Source organism: Limulus polyphemus, unplaced genomic scaffold, assembly GCF_000517525.1.
Source record: "Limulus polyphemus unplaced genomic scaffold, Limulus_polyphemus-2.1.2 Scaffold393, whole genome shotgun sequence".
In the NCBI taxonomy this organism is placed as follows: Eukaryota; Metazoa; Arthropoda; class Merostomata; order Xiphosura; family Limulidae; genus Limulus; species Limulus polyphemus.
In genome coordinates, this window is record NW_013666003.1 from 546935 (window position 1) to 562600 (window position 15666).

General features: G+C 34.2%; 1 protein-coding gene across 2 annotated transcripts in view; it reads left to right on the forward strand.

Moving 5' to 3' along the window:
- Nucleotides 1-15666, forward strand: part of LOC106457929 — a 51109-nt gene that overhangs the window by 31153 nt on the left and 4290 nt on the right. For both annotated transcript variants that reach the window (XM_013917377.2, XM_022384013.1), the window contains one exon: nt 10072-10692. In XM_013917377.2, coding sequence (XP_013772831.1) covers nt 10208-10692 — 485 coding nt within the window. In that variant the 5' untranslated portion in view covers nt 10072-10207. The remainder of the gene's footprint in view (nt 1-10071; nt 10693-15666) is intronic.

Sequence of the window (15666 nt, forward strand, 5' to 3'; positions counted from 1 at the left end):
GCCAACTCTTGGGCTACTCTTTTACCAACGAATAGTAGGATTGACCGTCACATTATAACGTCCCCACGGCTGAAAGGGCGAGCATGTTCGGCGACGTGGATTAGAATCCGCGACCCTCAGATTGCGAGTCGAGCGCCTTATCCACCTGGCTATGCCGGGCCACATTTATCCTTTTCATGACTTATTGAAACATAGATTTTAAATATACGCAGCATACACTCAAACATATTGTACGTAGAAAAAAAAAAGTACGATACAGATACGAGAAACAGAGTCAATGAGTTACTCAGTTCAGTGTTAATAGTGAGAGTTATCGCGTCTATCCAATTACTCAGTGAGTTAGTTAGTGTGTTTGTTATTGATTGATTAGCGAAGAATTTCTGTTGAAAATATTATAAGTATATTAGGTGTACATTAATATCACAGTTTATACTGAAACGTTGTTTAGGGGCTCAGATTTACAACTTGTTTCAAAGTAAACATTGCCTGTAGAAAATGTTATCGAAAAAATAGATAAATTAATTCTTTATAATTACGTAGACTGGACTTGGTAATATTTTTACGTAATAGTCGAAAAGTACCCGCCGAGAGATAGAACACGTTACTACAGTTTCAACAAATCAAAACTAAAGTGTTATACATTTTGGAACAATTCACAAATGTGCACCGCACGCCGGTGGCTCAGCGGTAAGTTAGAGGGCTTATAACGCTCAATATGGGATTCGATACTTAAGGAAGTCACACTACAAATAGCCCATTTTGTAGCTTTGTGCTTAAAAAAACATAAAAATCAGACATAGATATGTTTAATCATAATGATCTAAATTGAAGAAGGGTTAAATCAGAGGGTTTCGGTTTACGCAATAGTAAAAAAGTTAAATGAACAAAGAGAGATGAGAACAAGTTTCACAAAATAAGAAAAGTTTTATTAGATAATTATTTGTGTATGAAAAATATAGAAATAAACGATTTTTAACTCTCTTTATCACTATCTCGGTTAATATGTCACACAGAAGTTGTTATTTTAGAGCTAAAAATGGCCGGGGTGGTATAGTAGTTAGTATGTCGGGCTACCAATCGAGGGCCAAGGCTCGATTCGTGATGCTGCTGAACACGCACCGCGCTTTCAGCTATGGACGATTTATTAAAGTGACAGTTCAGAAAGCCTGACAATTCTCTTGTGGCGGCGGGTGCTGTTAGCTGAATGCCTGTCTTGTGGCCAGCGACTACATATGAATCCTATGGTCTCTCACTGGTCATTTAACCCACGTGCGCTTAAGGTGCGCTTAGGAAAAACATTCCAATTCCACTTCTAAATCTAAAACTGAGTTATCATATAGACTGAATTGAATGTTCAGCCTAATTATCGAAGTTACAGACACTCGGTATTGCTTAAACATAACAACAGTTTCTAGATATTATTTACACGAAGATAATGCACACAAGAGCACAATTTTTAGGAAAATAAAGAATCTAAAGTTGGATATTGAGAGGTAAGTTTGATAAAGACCGTGGTGAATAGTTTATAAAAATCAGTATATTTCTGTAAACTTGTTTGTTTGTACTTTAAATACTTAACTAATATATCAGTACACGAAGACTAATAGATACACATACGTTGCTCATAATGACGTATATTCGGCAACGCGTGTTAAGAATGTAAATATTATTTTTGCAGGCCTACGTTCGTTAGTAACCATCTTCGCGTAACATACTTTCCTGGACTTTACTTGTACGCGCAATAACAAGTTTGAAAGAATACAGTTAACACATGCATGGAAGTATATAAAAGTTGGAGACTGTATAAATATTTTCGGTAGGGCCTATAGCAATTACCACAACAGCTGGTCTATATCTTTCTACTGCATATGCCCTTGTTGTTGTTGTTGCTGCTGTTTTGTGTGTTTGTGTTTTATTACTACCATCAAAAAGTATTTATAAAAAATGAGGTTTGGGTAAAGTGAAAATTTGGGTTACTTTAAAACACGTAAAACAATTTTCGCATTTTTCCTATTCTTTGTTCATGCAAATTGGATGATCGGTGCAAACTTTATCTGTTTTATAGTATGGATAATACTATCATTCTATGTTGTATTAAATGCCACTGTAAAACTCTGTTTGAATAGTTTGCAAACTTTATGGTTTTATAAGGACAATTATATAAAAAAAATGTGATTCATTACTCTTTATACAAACTTAACAAACATAAAAAATAGTTTTTAATGTATATTCTTATTCTGAACAATTATTATTAACAATTTCTAATGCTCTTTTAGTGTATCCTGTTTTTATTAGAACACGTAGTAAATCTTACAGAATAGGAGTTGGTGACGAAGGAGAGGTTTTTACATTGTTTTAAAGCAACTTAAAACACTGTTTATGGAACATTGTAAAATGATATTCAATACTAGAATATTTATAACAGTACTGATAACGTCATTTCTAAAGGATATTCAATACTAAAATATTTATAACAGTACTGATAACGTCATTGCTAAAGGATATTCAATACTAAAGTATTTACAAAAGTACGGATAACGTCATTTCTAAAGGATATTCAATACTAAAATATTTATAACAGTACTAATAACGTCATTTCTAAAGGATATTCAATACTAAAATATTTATAACAGTACTGATAACGTCATTTCTAAAGGATATTCAATACTAGAATATTTATAACAGTACTGATAACGTCATTTCTAAAGGATATTCAATACTAAAATATTTATAACAGTGCTGATAACGTCATTTCTAAAGGATGTTCAATACTAAAATATTTATAACAGTACTGATAACGTCATTTCTAAAGGATATTCAATACTAAAATATTTATAACAGTACTGATAACGTCATTTCTAAAGGATATTCAATACTAAAATATTTATAACAGTATGAACGTCATTTCTAAAATATATTCAATACTAGAATATTTATAACAGTACTGATAACGTCATTTCTAAAGGATATTCAATACTTAAATATTTATAACAGCACTGATAACGTCATTTCTAAAGGATATTCAATACTAAAATATTTATAACAGTACTGATAACGTCATTGCTAAAGGATATTCAATACTAAAGTATTTACAAAAGTACGGATAGCGTCATTTCTAAAGGATACTCAATACTAAAGTATTTACAACAGTACTGATAATCTTTAACACCTCCACGACTACACTTAACTGAATTGCGTAATTGTGTGTCACTTTTTAAAACGCAAAGTGCGGAGCGAGTTCTGCAGCAATCGCGGGCTCGAACCTTTGGCTTTCCATCCACAAACAGTACATTTATTGCTAGGCCATATCTGATCCATTAAACGTGAACATCAGACTTGATATGTACTATAAATGACTTAATAAATGTTTCCAAGCTGGTTAGTAATACCCATCTTGTGGGTTGACAAACAGGGTTTGATTAATACATGTATAGGCTTAATTAAATTTGCAGCACGTGAAACGCCTTGTGCTAATATATATTTACACGTAACTTGTCACATGTGGATTGAACTAAATATCGCATTTCACTGCAATCTCAAGAGGACTTTAACTATATCAAGTTGTTATTTGTAAAAATTTTTAATAAATCATATCCTTGAATAGGGACGTACTTCTCCGAAGCGTGTAATGATTCGCATATGCAAATCTTTAACTGACTTAACATTTTAGAAAGCATATACCCAAAAGGAAACAGATAACTATTGAGAGATAAGCCAGGAACATGCGTGCTAGAAATGTTTCGAAGCTTCCATTTCTAACATTCAGCGAGACCTTGGATTTTGAGCACTACCATATAAAACATATGCAAAACAAGAACAACAAAAAAGATCCACTAAATGTCATTAATTAATGGCTACGAAACTGCTATAAGACTTAGTTTTTCGACACATTTCGAAATTTAAATAAAAGTTGTTGTTTTTTTAATTTTGAATATTAACTTATAATTCTAATTATACATTGGCCTAAGTTTAAAAAAAAACGTATCGAGTTTTCTACATACTGTTTGTTTGAAATTAAGCACAAAGCTACACAATGGGTTATCTGTGCTCTGCCCAACACGGGTATCAAAACCCGGTTTCTATCGTTGTAAGTCTGCAGACATACTGCTGTGCTACTGGGGGCTTCTACATATTCAAAAGCTCCCCAGTAGCACGGCGGTATGTCTGCGGACTTACAACGCTAGAATCCAGGTTTCGATACCCGTGGTGGGCAGAGCACAGATAGACTATTGTGTAGCTTTGTGCTTAATTACAAACAAACATATTATTTTAGCTATGACCAATCAATAATTCATATGGATTAAATCCAAACTTTTCGATTTCTTCAAGCAATTGTTTCACGTAACTTATATTATTTATATTTTTCTCAAATTCAGATTGATTAAATAGATTCAATTTAGAAGAATTAGTTTAAAATCAATGATATTTAAAACCTAAGAATGTTAAATGTTCTCTTATAATGGATCGAAAAGTAAAAATCAATATTTCGAAAAAGCTGAGCCTTGACATATCTGAAGAAGAAAAACAATAAAGTTATGTATATTCACGTGTTCCTTCCAGCAGCTTAAGGCACTACATTCGTGGAAGTTAATTCCTCTTGAACTTTGAAGCACGCGAGAAGAAAGTGTCCAGTAAGAACGTTGTTTATGGTCTTATCACCACCTACGATGATAGATTTTATTTCTGTGGCTAGAACCACATAAGGTAAAGAAACACAAAAATATACATCCACACAAAGTTACCACAGCTTAAAAAGAGAAAAGTAAATGTAAACGGAACTTCAAAACTTGTTAGGCTTAATACTTCCAGATTAAGATACTAATGAAAAACTTACACACGCATCTAGCTATCGTACAAGGGTATATAATATTGTTTTGAAGTATTAATTAAAAACTTACCCATGTAGCTATCCATCATACAAGGGTATATCATGTTGTTTTGAAGTATTAATTAAAAACTTACCCATGTATCTATCCATCATACAAGGGTATATCATGTTGTTTTGAAGTATTAATTAAAAACTTACCCATGAATCTATCCATCATACAAGAGTATATTATGTTGTTTTGAAGTATTAATTAAAAACTTACCCATGTATCTATCAATCATACAAGGGCATATCATGTTGTTTTAAAGTAATAAAACTTGAATTGTTATTGTTATTATTACGTGTGGCACGTTTGACTGATAGGTGTGATCACATGATATAATTTAGTGTAGTGGATGAATGATTGTTAATCCTTGTTAATATTTTTCTCTGCCATGTTTATAGATGAACAACTCTCCCAGTGCTGGGTCTATTTTTAGATATACAATAAAAATAAAAGGAGATGTGTTTTAATATTTCTTTACTTAGCTGAAACTGGTCAACTTTGGGAAGTTTGAAGGGGAATACTCTTTTCCTCATAGTAATACAAACTTCTAAACTCATATGGCAGTGTTTTACAGAGGAATATATGTGTGCGCATGAACGTAGAAGAGATAAACAAAAGCATGAACGGAAGTTATCTCCAGAGCTCAAGAATGGAGTTTCAGGATATATGATAATCCAACTGATGACTAAAAATCAGTGACAATGGCTGCTCTATATCATCGTCACTGACAACTAATGGTTCTTAAATAAGTTAAAAACTTTACAATGTGAAAATTGTTCAAATAGTGAAACTTAGTTGAATGGACGGCAACTGCCTGTTGTAGAAACACAACTGTAGAGGATGACGTTTAGAAAATCTTCTATCTTTCGTCTTCAGGTCAGTGCGTGTATGGTGTTGTCTGTCGTTATAGCATTCTGGTGGATTGTGGAGAGCGTGTTATGGTTGGTTAAATTATGATAAGCCAACCAATCATAATACGCTCTCCACAATCCACCACGAATGCTATAACGACAGACAACACCATACACGCACTGACCTGAAGACGAAAGGTAGAAGATTTCTCTAAACGCCATCCTCTTCGGTTGTGTTTCTACAACAGGCAGTTGCCGTCCATTCAATTAAGTTTCAGCATGAATACTCTGCCTAAACAATCTATCAAGGAATTGTTCTAATGGATTTGCAGCTTAGAAAGAGGAGCATTTTTTGCACAGTGTGCAATAATAATTCATACAGCTCTAAGTTAAGTTTTATTAATTGAAGCACTCAGAATTCTTTGTCTTAATTTATTATTATTGTTGTAATTGTGTGTTGCTATTTTGATCAGTAGGCATGTTCATGTGGAAGAAGACTGGTATAAATATTGATAACGCTGGCTTAAAAAAAATGACATCGAAAAAAGTCTGGTGAGTGTTGAAGTTCAGTGTCAAAGTTTGAATTTATCAGTGATTAAACAAATGTTGTACAAAAAGAGACTTAGTGAAGTTTAAAATAATCAGAGAGTTCATCGTTGTTGTGAAATAGACAACTTGCCGGCCTGGCTTGGCCAGGTGGTTAGGGAGCTCGACTCGCAGTCTGAGAGTCGCGGGTTCGAATCCCTGTCCCACCACACATGCTCGCCCTTTCAGGCATGGTAACGTTATAATGTGACGGGCAATCCCACTTTTCGTTGGTAAAAGAGTAGCCCAAGAGTTGGTGGTGCTGACTAACTGCCTTCCCTCTAATCTTTCATTGCTAAATTAGGGACGGCTAGCGCAGATAGCCCTCGTGTAGCTTTGCGCGAAATTCACAACAATTAAAAACAGACAATTTGCCTAGTGAATTGTTGATTAAACGTCATGCAGAAAGTGAATTAAAATGGCGGCTAATCGTCTGTTCAACAGGTAATTTATTCATTTCTACAATAATATTTCTTCCATCTTAGTTATGTTTGACAAATTACTAGATTTGATGAGCGGAAGTAAGTGAAACGTGAGCTCATTGTTTTGTCGTTTTTAGAAACTTCTATCTTAGTGAGTTTATTGTAACTTAGGTATTTTTTATTTCAGTTCTCAGTACTTGGCATTTGGTATCGGAATTAACAGTTAAACACCAATCCCAACAGGATCCATTTGAAAATCATTTACATTACATCTGATATCAGGATTAACAGTTAAACACGAATCCCAGCAGAATCCATTTGAAAGCAATATATATCATGTTTGGAATCAGGACTAAGATAATTCCAATCTCAAAAGAATCCATTTGAATCCCAGTTTATTACATTTTGTGAGTGAAATCAATACTTGAATAAAGCAGCAGGTCTGCAAAGTCGCACAGAAATAAGAAAATTTTGAGGCAATCACAACGTTGCAAAAACTTAGAAAGATTGTGAATCTAAAACTGATTTGGTATCACGGTTTTATTTTACTTTATGACTAGCCTCGACCCACAAAACATTTGCGGTAGTTTTCATGCCCTTCATTATTCTATCAGTTTCACGCACGCCATTTAAGCTATGCCTCCTTGCAAGCGTTATATGTTAGGTCGATAAAACCTGGTCTATTTGAAAAACATTTACGCGGTCAGACAAACAAACTCACGTAGAAACTTTATTTACTAAAGCTACACGTAAAGTAAACAATAAAGTAAAATAATGGTACTTATAATAGTGTACAGAGTATGAAACAGTTAAGAGTGTTCAAAGTGTGACACGGTTTTACGAGTTGAAACAAAACTTATAAAAAGAAAGAATAAAACCCGTAGTAAAGAAAAAAAGTGTATAAAAGGTGCTTATAGCAGTGTATGAAGCGAACTGAAGCTAAATTATTGCAAAGTAAAATAAATGTAAAGTTGTAGTGAAGGCAAACTTAGCTGAATATGCAGAAACGTCTGAATGCGTATTCACAAAGTGATAAGCATATGGTTTTGAACGAAATGCGTCTGCGTATTTTAGATCTAAATAAGTCGAGAAAGCACATAGAAGTCGTATTTATGTAATGTTAATTTTTTAGTAAATTACACGCGGGTTAAGTGTTGTTTGTGTGAACTACTTTGCAAATAAAAACAATTAAAGTTGAAATGAAGCCAGTCGTCACGTGATGACGACGACATTGTGCCATCATGTACCATAATCGTTGCATTGAAAAGTTTGACTAAGCAAAAAACATGTAAGATGATTCTGAATTGAAAAGCCAATATGCAATCCGGACTCATCGGACAGACAAACGTAAGCATAATACTTATATAGATGCATTACGCGAGGAAACTTTGTGTAAAAAGGTCTGGTATTCGTCATTTGTGACGATATCAACATGTTACCTCAAGAACTCGTACTCAAAGGCCCATAAATGTTGGAAACACGCTATTTTCATTCCGGTTGTATAGAGTTTGCTGTTGCTTTTAACATTACCACAACTATCTAAGAACACAATTTTCCCACAAATTCTAGAGACTGAAATATAATCTTCAATATTTTTTTTCTCTGTTCCACCAAGAATTATACAAATTTTTCAGACACTAAGGATCAATATAATATTTTAATTTCTATAATAGTCTCTAATGGGATGATCTACGAAAGAAATTTATACTATTTTGCAAAGTAATCATGTATGGTTTTGTATCACAATAATGATATTGAAAGAAGACATTCATTATTTACTTTCCTCATTATGGTAATATCTGACTTTATATCTATGATGGTCTTTAAGCTCTTACCGTAATGGTACCGAGTAATAATAAATAATTACTGTACAGTAGCATGTTATTTGTTAATTCATAATGGTTTCTCGTATCATACTCAAAGGAATTTTATAATATGTGATAAGTTAAAACAATGGAAAACACATTCTCAAGGAAAAATTGACTAGAGGCATAGCTTTGAAAATACGGCTTGGAACCATTATTTTTCTGTTTGAAGAAAATCAGTGCCAGTGAGAATTCAGATTAAACAATATGTAAAGATGAATTATTGATTTAATATTCAGATACTGTATAAAATGATTGTCCAATTTTATTTTCATCCATGTGAGTGTTTAGATATTTCTTACATAAAGTATCTGCTTTAAACTGCGAAAGAGAAACTTCGACACGTATTTGTGTGTGTGTGTGTGTGTGTATAGTAGAATTCTACTCGTAATCTGCGTGTCGCTGGTTCGAATCCCGTCAATGAACATAATCGCGACTTTAGTTGTGGATACGCTATAATGTGACGGTCTATCTCACTTTTCATCGGCAAAGAGTAGTCCAGAAGTTGGCGATGAATACTTGCCATATTTGAATTTCCACTATACTCCACTGGATATATTTTTCCGTAATCTCTTTGGCAGTCTCACATAATGTAATAGAAAGCGCATTATTAATTAACATAAACTACTTTGAGGTTAGTAATGAAACCTAGATGCTACAGTTGGGCAGAATATTTCATGGTGTGGGATACTTCAGATAGAGTTTTGTTCTGTAACAACTGGGATTTTACGACTTTTGTTATACACCAGACAGCGTTTTGTCCTCTAACAGCTGGGATTTTACAACTTTTTTTATACTTCAGATAGAGTTTTATTCTCTTACAGCTAGATTTTACGACTTTCTTTATACTTCAGATAGAGTTTTGTTATGTAACAACTGAGATTTTACGACTTTCTTTATAATTTATTGAGGTTTATTTTTAAAGATTTGACTAAGAAAGGTTATATAACCCGTTGCACAACACACACATATATACGCATACCGAGGTGTATAATACAAAATGTCCCCCACCTTACAGGTTTTTGTTTATGATCACATATATTTAATCCTTCCTGGACATTTTATTGCGTGAAAGTTACTGAAAATTCCGAGTGCGAATAACCCTTAAACAGCTTGTTATTGTTGGTCACTTATTATATTGAAATGTTTACCTCACACACACACACACATATAAAATAAAATTTCAATCTCACACATTCGAACACTGTGGTGATGTATATACAAAAAGATTATGTTACAAATAATGTGTAAACACGTTCATGGAATTATAGCAGTGGTTACGAAGTGTTAGCGTCTAGTGTTTTAGTATACCGTGTTTAGTAATTTAAATTAGAAAACAAAGTAGTTGATATAGATTTTCTTCAATATTTGATTTATTCTACAACATAGTTGTAGAAGAGTATTATCTTCACCTCTTTCTTTAGATTATAAATTACAATTACATAATCTTTTGACATTTTTCTTTTTACACCAGGGACTACTTTTACGTGCAGAAACCTTAATGAGATATTTTAAACAACAACAAACAAGACATGTGATAGTTAAAACAATGGAAATTAAATTCCTTTAGACTGCTTTGTTAAAGGATATTTTGAACATCTCCAGTACCCATGAAAGTTCAATCGCCAAAGTCAACCCAAAGCAATGGGTCTCCAAGAGGTCACCCTATGTACCAAGTTCCAAAGGAAAAATTGACTAGAGCTATATCTTTGAAAATATGGCTTGGAGCTATTATTTTTATGTTCGTTGCTGGTACCGTCATGCTCGTCGTGGGAGTTGTTTTTTGGCAAACGGGTTTGGCGATTTTTCTAAGTGGGTTTTTCTGTTTGGTACTTGCCGTACCCATGTTTGCCCTCTATGTGTGGTATCTCCGCTGGCGAAAGGTTGGAATAGTCGAAAAGGGCAGAAAAGTGCAAAACACGATATCAACAATCGGTAACCCTGAATTATACACCCCAGCTCCTCTCCAACTCAAATCCGACTATCCCATGGGACCTCTTCTCATCATGACTCTTCCAAGGACCAAGTGTTCTTCACCATCTCGCCCTGTAAATGATGCTGAAGAGGAATCGTCTCCTAATATTAGCGGAAAGATGTAAGTATATGAACAATTATAAAACACTTTTAGATATTTGAACGTAGGCTTCGTAATATTTTCTTCTTTCTTAAATGAATTAGTCTCAAACCCATTTCTAGTTTAACTCACTTTGACAAACAACATCAAAATAAAGCTCAATGAATTTATTTTTGATACAGCTTTATTGCGACAAATTTGGGTTAAAGTGATATTGTGTGAATTAAATATGACAGCAGTGCTGTTGAAAGTGTCCGAACCGGCCTGTCATGGCCTAATGGTTAAGACGCTCGTCTAGCAATCTACGGGTCGCGGGTTTGAATGACATCACCAAACATATGCGGTCGTTATAACGTATCGATCAATCCCACTATACGTTGGTAAAAGAGTAGCCCAAGAGTTGGCGGTGGGTGGTGTTGACTAGCTACCTACCCTCTAGTCTATGACTTTTAAATTAGAAACGGCTGGCGCAAATAACTTTCGAATAGCTTTGCGCAAAATTAAAAAAAAACATTCTTACTACTGAAAGCATTCGAGATACTAAATTTTAATTGAAAGTTAATTATTTATGGAGCTATAAACGTTGAGTTATAATTATTTACTTCTATCAAGATATGACACTTTCATTAAGCTAATGCATTCATTTTTACGATTTCTTACTTCTGTTGGCCTATACTTTATAAGGTTATGTTTGTAAAAACTCGGTAATAATTTTTTTATTTCCATAATGTATCATCTATTGCACTTAGTTACTTGCCGTTTTGATCTCTTTGTCGTGATAGACGAAATAAAAACAAACGTGTGCACATAAGTCAAGTATTTTACTATTTTTAACACCCACATTTTAAGGATCAGTTTCAGTTTAGTTATTTGCATCTCAAGGAAGAAGTGCGTGCTTAAGTCTACTCATATTTGCTGCAAGACGCTGAAAAATGTCTTACAGCAGGCCGGCCACACTTGAGACGCGATAAGTTAAGTAACAATGCTAGAGTCACAGCTTTCATTGGAAAGGACTCTAAACAGATTGATAACTCAGAATGAATTTGTTTCCTTGCGAGCACATATTTTCTTGATGAATTGAGTGACCAAATAAAAAGAGGCAGTCGATGGTATCGAAAGTATACTTTTCTAAATTCTTAGAACTATATTAAAAAGAGTCTTCTGTACGTTTCATTTTTTTAACTTTTCTTAGTTAACTTGAATGAATGCATACAGTAATGAACTTGAAATTATGTAAAAATTATACTTTGCAACTAAGTGCTGAACATCGAATAAATTAAATAAATAAACGTGAGATTGGACGTGACCTAGTGATTAGCGTGTCAGGGTGCGGATCGAAGATCCTAGGTTAGAGATGTGATGCTAATGGCCACGCTCGGCAATTTCAGCTGTGAGCGCGTTATAAAAGTGACAGTCATGCCCTTATTCAATTCAAAGAGCCTGACAAAGCCCTTGTGGCGGAAGATACTGCTGGGTGTCTGATTTCTCTCTGGTCACTAGTTTAAAGTTAGGGATAGCTATACTTGTTATTTAAGAGGTCTTTAACGTTTAGCACACGTACGGTTGAGACGGAAAATTTAAATTCTGAATGGAACGCATATTTGACTATTTATGAGGAATCTAAGAAAACGAATGGCCAAGTAAATGTTATCTGTAAAGTTTTTGTTTTATGGCCTATAATAAGAATATTTGTAGATTTCACATCGTAAATTTTCATTTCAATGACTGGATTGTTTGACAGAGCTTCCCGCCATTTTGAATAATTCGTTCAGTGATGACAGCGCATGCATAAATATGGGGCGAGAACAATGTTATTTGGGATGCTAAACGTCACAATCCCGAAGGTCTCGTGTGATATAGATAACCCTTCAATGTCTGGGAGTGCAGCAGTACCGGCTGTGTCTCTAAAGGTACGTGTAGATCGGTAAAAACATAAATATCCTCCCTATACTTTTTACAAGATGAAAATCCTCATTAAATGCTAATTAGTAAATAAAGCATTACGTTAGAGCCGTGTAACAAATGGCAGTTCAGTATATTTTAATCACAAGCGGTCTGACCGACAATTGTCAAAACTGAGTTTAATGACAGATACCTGAATTTCCATTTTCGCATGTTTATGATCGGTCACTTGCGAAACATTTCTATTGTGTTTAAGTTTTCACATTTTCTAATGGCCACTTGCAACAATACAACTATTGGGTTTACTTTTTTCACATGTTTGTACTTGGCCACTTGCAAAAATACTGCTACCGTGTTTAAGTTTTTACATATTTCTAATTGGCCACTTGCAACAATACAACTATTGGGTTTACTTTTTTACATGTTTGTACTTGACCACTTGCAATAATACAACTATTGGGTTTACTTTTTTTACATGTTTGTACTTGGCCACTTGCAACAGTACTACTATTGTTATATAATTTCTGTCGTGCATCGTGGTGTACAGAAGACATATTAATACTAGAAATAAACGACCTTATAACACCAAAATGTTGTTTTTATTTAATTAGACACTCAATGTTTCGCTTTATAGCTTCTTCAGGAGCGTTCAATAAAACACAAACCAAAATTTCAACAATATGCCTTACTACTTAATATGTCAAAAACACGCTGTACAAATGCACGTTATAGATTCGAATAGAATTTATTATTTAAACCATTTGAAGTTTTGTACTGTCAGTTTTGGTTTATGTTTTAGTGAACGCTCCTGATGAAGCTGTAAAGCGAAACGTTGAGTGCCTAATTAAATAAAAACAACATTTTAGTGTTATAAGGTCGTTTATTTCTAGTATTAATACTACTATTGTGTTTACTTTTTCACATGTTTTTAATTGGACACTTACAAAAAATACTGTTATCGTGTTTAATTTTTCACGTTTGTCATGGACACTTGCAACAATGTCATTTTTACCAGAATATCTCATAATAAAGCTGCATCAAAACGAAATTCATTGTCATAACAGCAGTCTCGATCGTCAAAGTCTGCTATTGTATTGCTCCATCATTGAATCACGTAAAGATCCAACGAAGATCGTCATAAGTTATTTAGAGTGTTGTTGTTGTTGTTTTTTGTTCTTATAGACAGAGGCGGAGTTAATATTTTTTCTTGTTTTTCATAACTTTTAATTATATGCGTTTCCGCGGGAAAGTTTTACTGAAGTATAACAAATACGTTAGGAGTGAATATTCCTTGAAAGAGATGGGGTGTACCAATTCGCCCTAACATTCTGCGTACGTACGTTAATTCTGTTTTTCGTGGCCATATGTACAAATGAACAACAACATCAGAGTATGCATTATTTTCAGGGTTACCGTAACTTTATTATGTCCACTTTAGTATGCTGTTTGTGTTTTATAAACAAACAACTCTATTTAACAAATATCACGTCATTACGTTTAGGGCATATAAAAATCCAAAACATATCACCATTAAAACGCGTAAACTAAAGTAATACAGAGGTTGAGCATGTTACATCAAAGCGATTTTGGAGCCTTGCCACGTCGTGATAGTCCACGTCCGATCGTGCTCTATTCGAAGACTGTGCGTCTTGACAATAGCCCTGAGGTGTAGCTGTTATTGCAAAAGGTTGTAATCTCCAGCTGCTTGAGTTATGCGACGCTTGAACTAAGCAATTTGTGTACACGTGACTCGTGTCTCTTTTTTTTTTCTAGCCACAGATCCTTCTTTATTATATTCTGTACTATTGCCTAGAACACGAGGACGTCTTTTGTCACTGAACCTTAGTGCTCGTGGATTCTCACCTATTACAAGACGCCGAAGTTTGCTTATCACGGATAGAATACGACTTGTTGCAGGTCCCTTTCTGGATGGTCCTGGTTAAACGATAAATTCTAGTTGGCCTTACGTACCCTATGAACGTGTTGTTCTGATACATTCCGTCTCACTTGCGACTTTACATCGTATGTTGTTGTCGCATGACTTACTAACTTGCATATTAAGATCATTTTAATATAACTCACTCAATGTCTGTAAATAACAATCAGAAAAAAGTTCGTTTTGCTACATCATCGTAATTGTTTTAAAAAAAATAAATATAACACACTTTGTAGATCGATATTTAGTCATTTCAAAACCTGTCGCTTTATACTAGTGTGTTCTATCGTACTAACTGTTTAAAAATATATATATATAACACACTTTGTAGATCGATATTTAGTCATTTCAAAACCTGTCGCTTTACACTAGTGTGTTCTATCGTACTAATTGTTAGTATGTGTGAAAAAAACAAAACTGTCACGTACTAAAATTAGGAAACGTTCACATAAGTCTTATAATTTCTCTGTTTTTCGTTTATATGTAGCACGAACGATTGAGGGAAGAGCTCATCAACCTTGACAAATACATTTTATATGTGCATATTTTGAAACTACGCACACACACAGTGATATATGTACACGTATAACTAGGTCGAAGCTAGTAAGTTATAAAAATTACTTTCTAAGGCGTTCCCAAACACGGATTGTAAATATGGTAGAAAAAATTATGTGACTGAGGATTTAAAGATGCCGTTAGGCTTTACTGAGTAAATTTATATATGTTTATGTTTAATCGGTAAAATCAATATATTGTACGAAATCTACCAATATACGGTTTGTTAAAAAAGGGTTGAAATTCTCTAGATTATTTGGGTAAGATTTGTTTGTTTTTCTTATAGCAAAGTCACATCGGGCTATCTGTTGTGGCCACCGAGGGGAATCGAACCCCTGATTTTAGCGTTGTAAATCGGAAGACTTACCGCTGTCCCAATATAGAAGAAGCATGTGTTTTCTTAGAGCAAAGTCACATCGGGCTATCTGTTGTGGCCACCGAGGGGAATCGAACCCCTGATTTTAGCGTTGTAAATCGGAAGACGTACCGCTGTCCCAATATAGAAGAAGCATGTGTTTTCTTAGAGCAAAGTCACATCGGACTATCTGTTGTGGCCACCGAGGGGAATCAATCGAACCCCTGATTTTAGCATTGTAAATCGG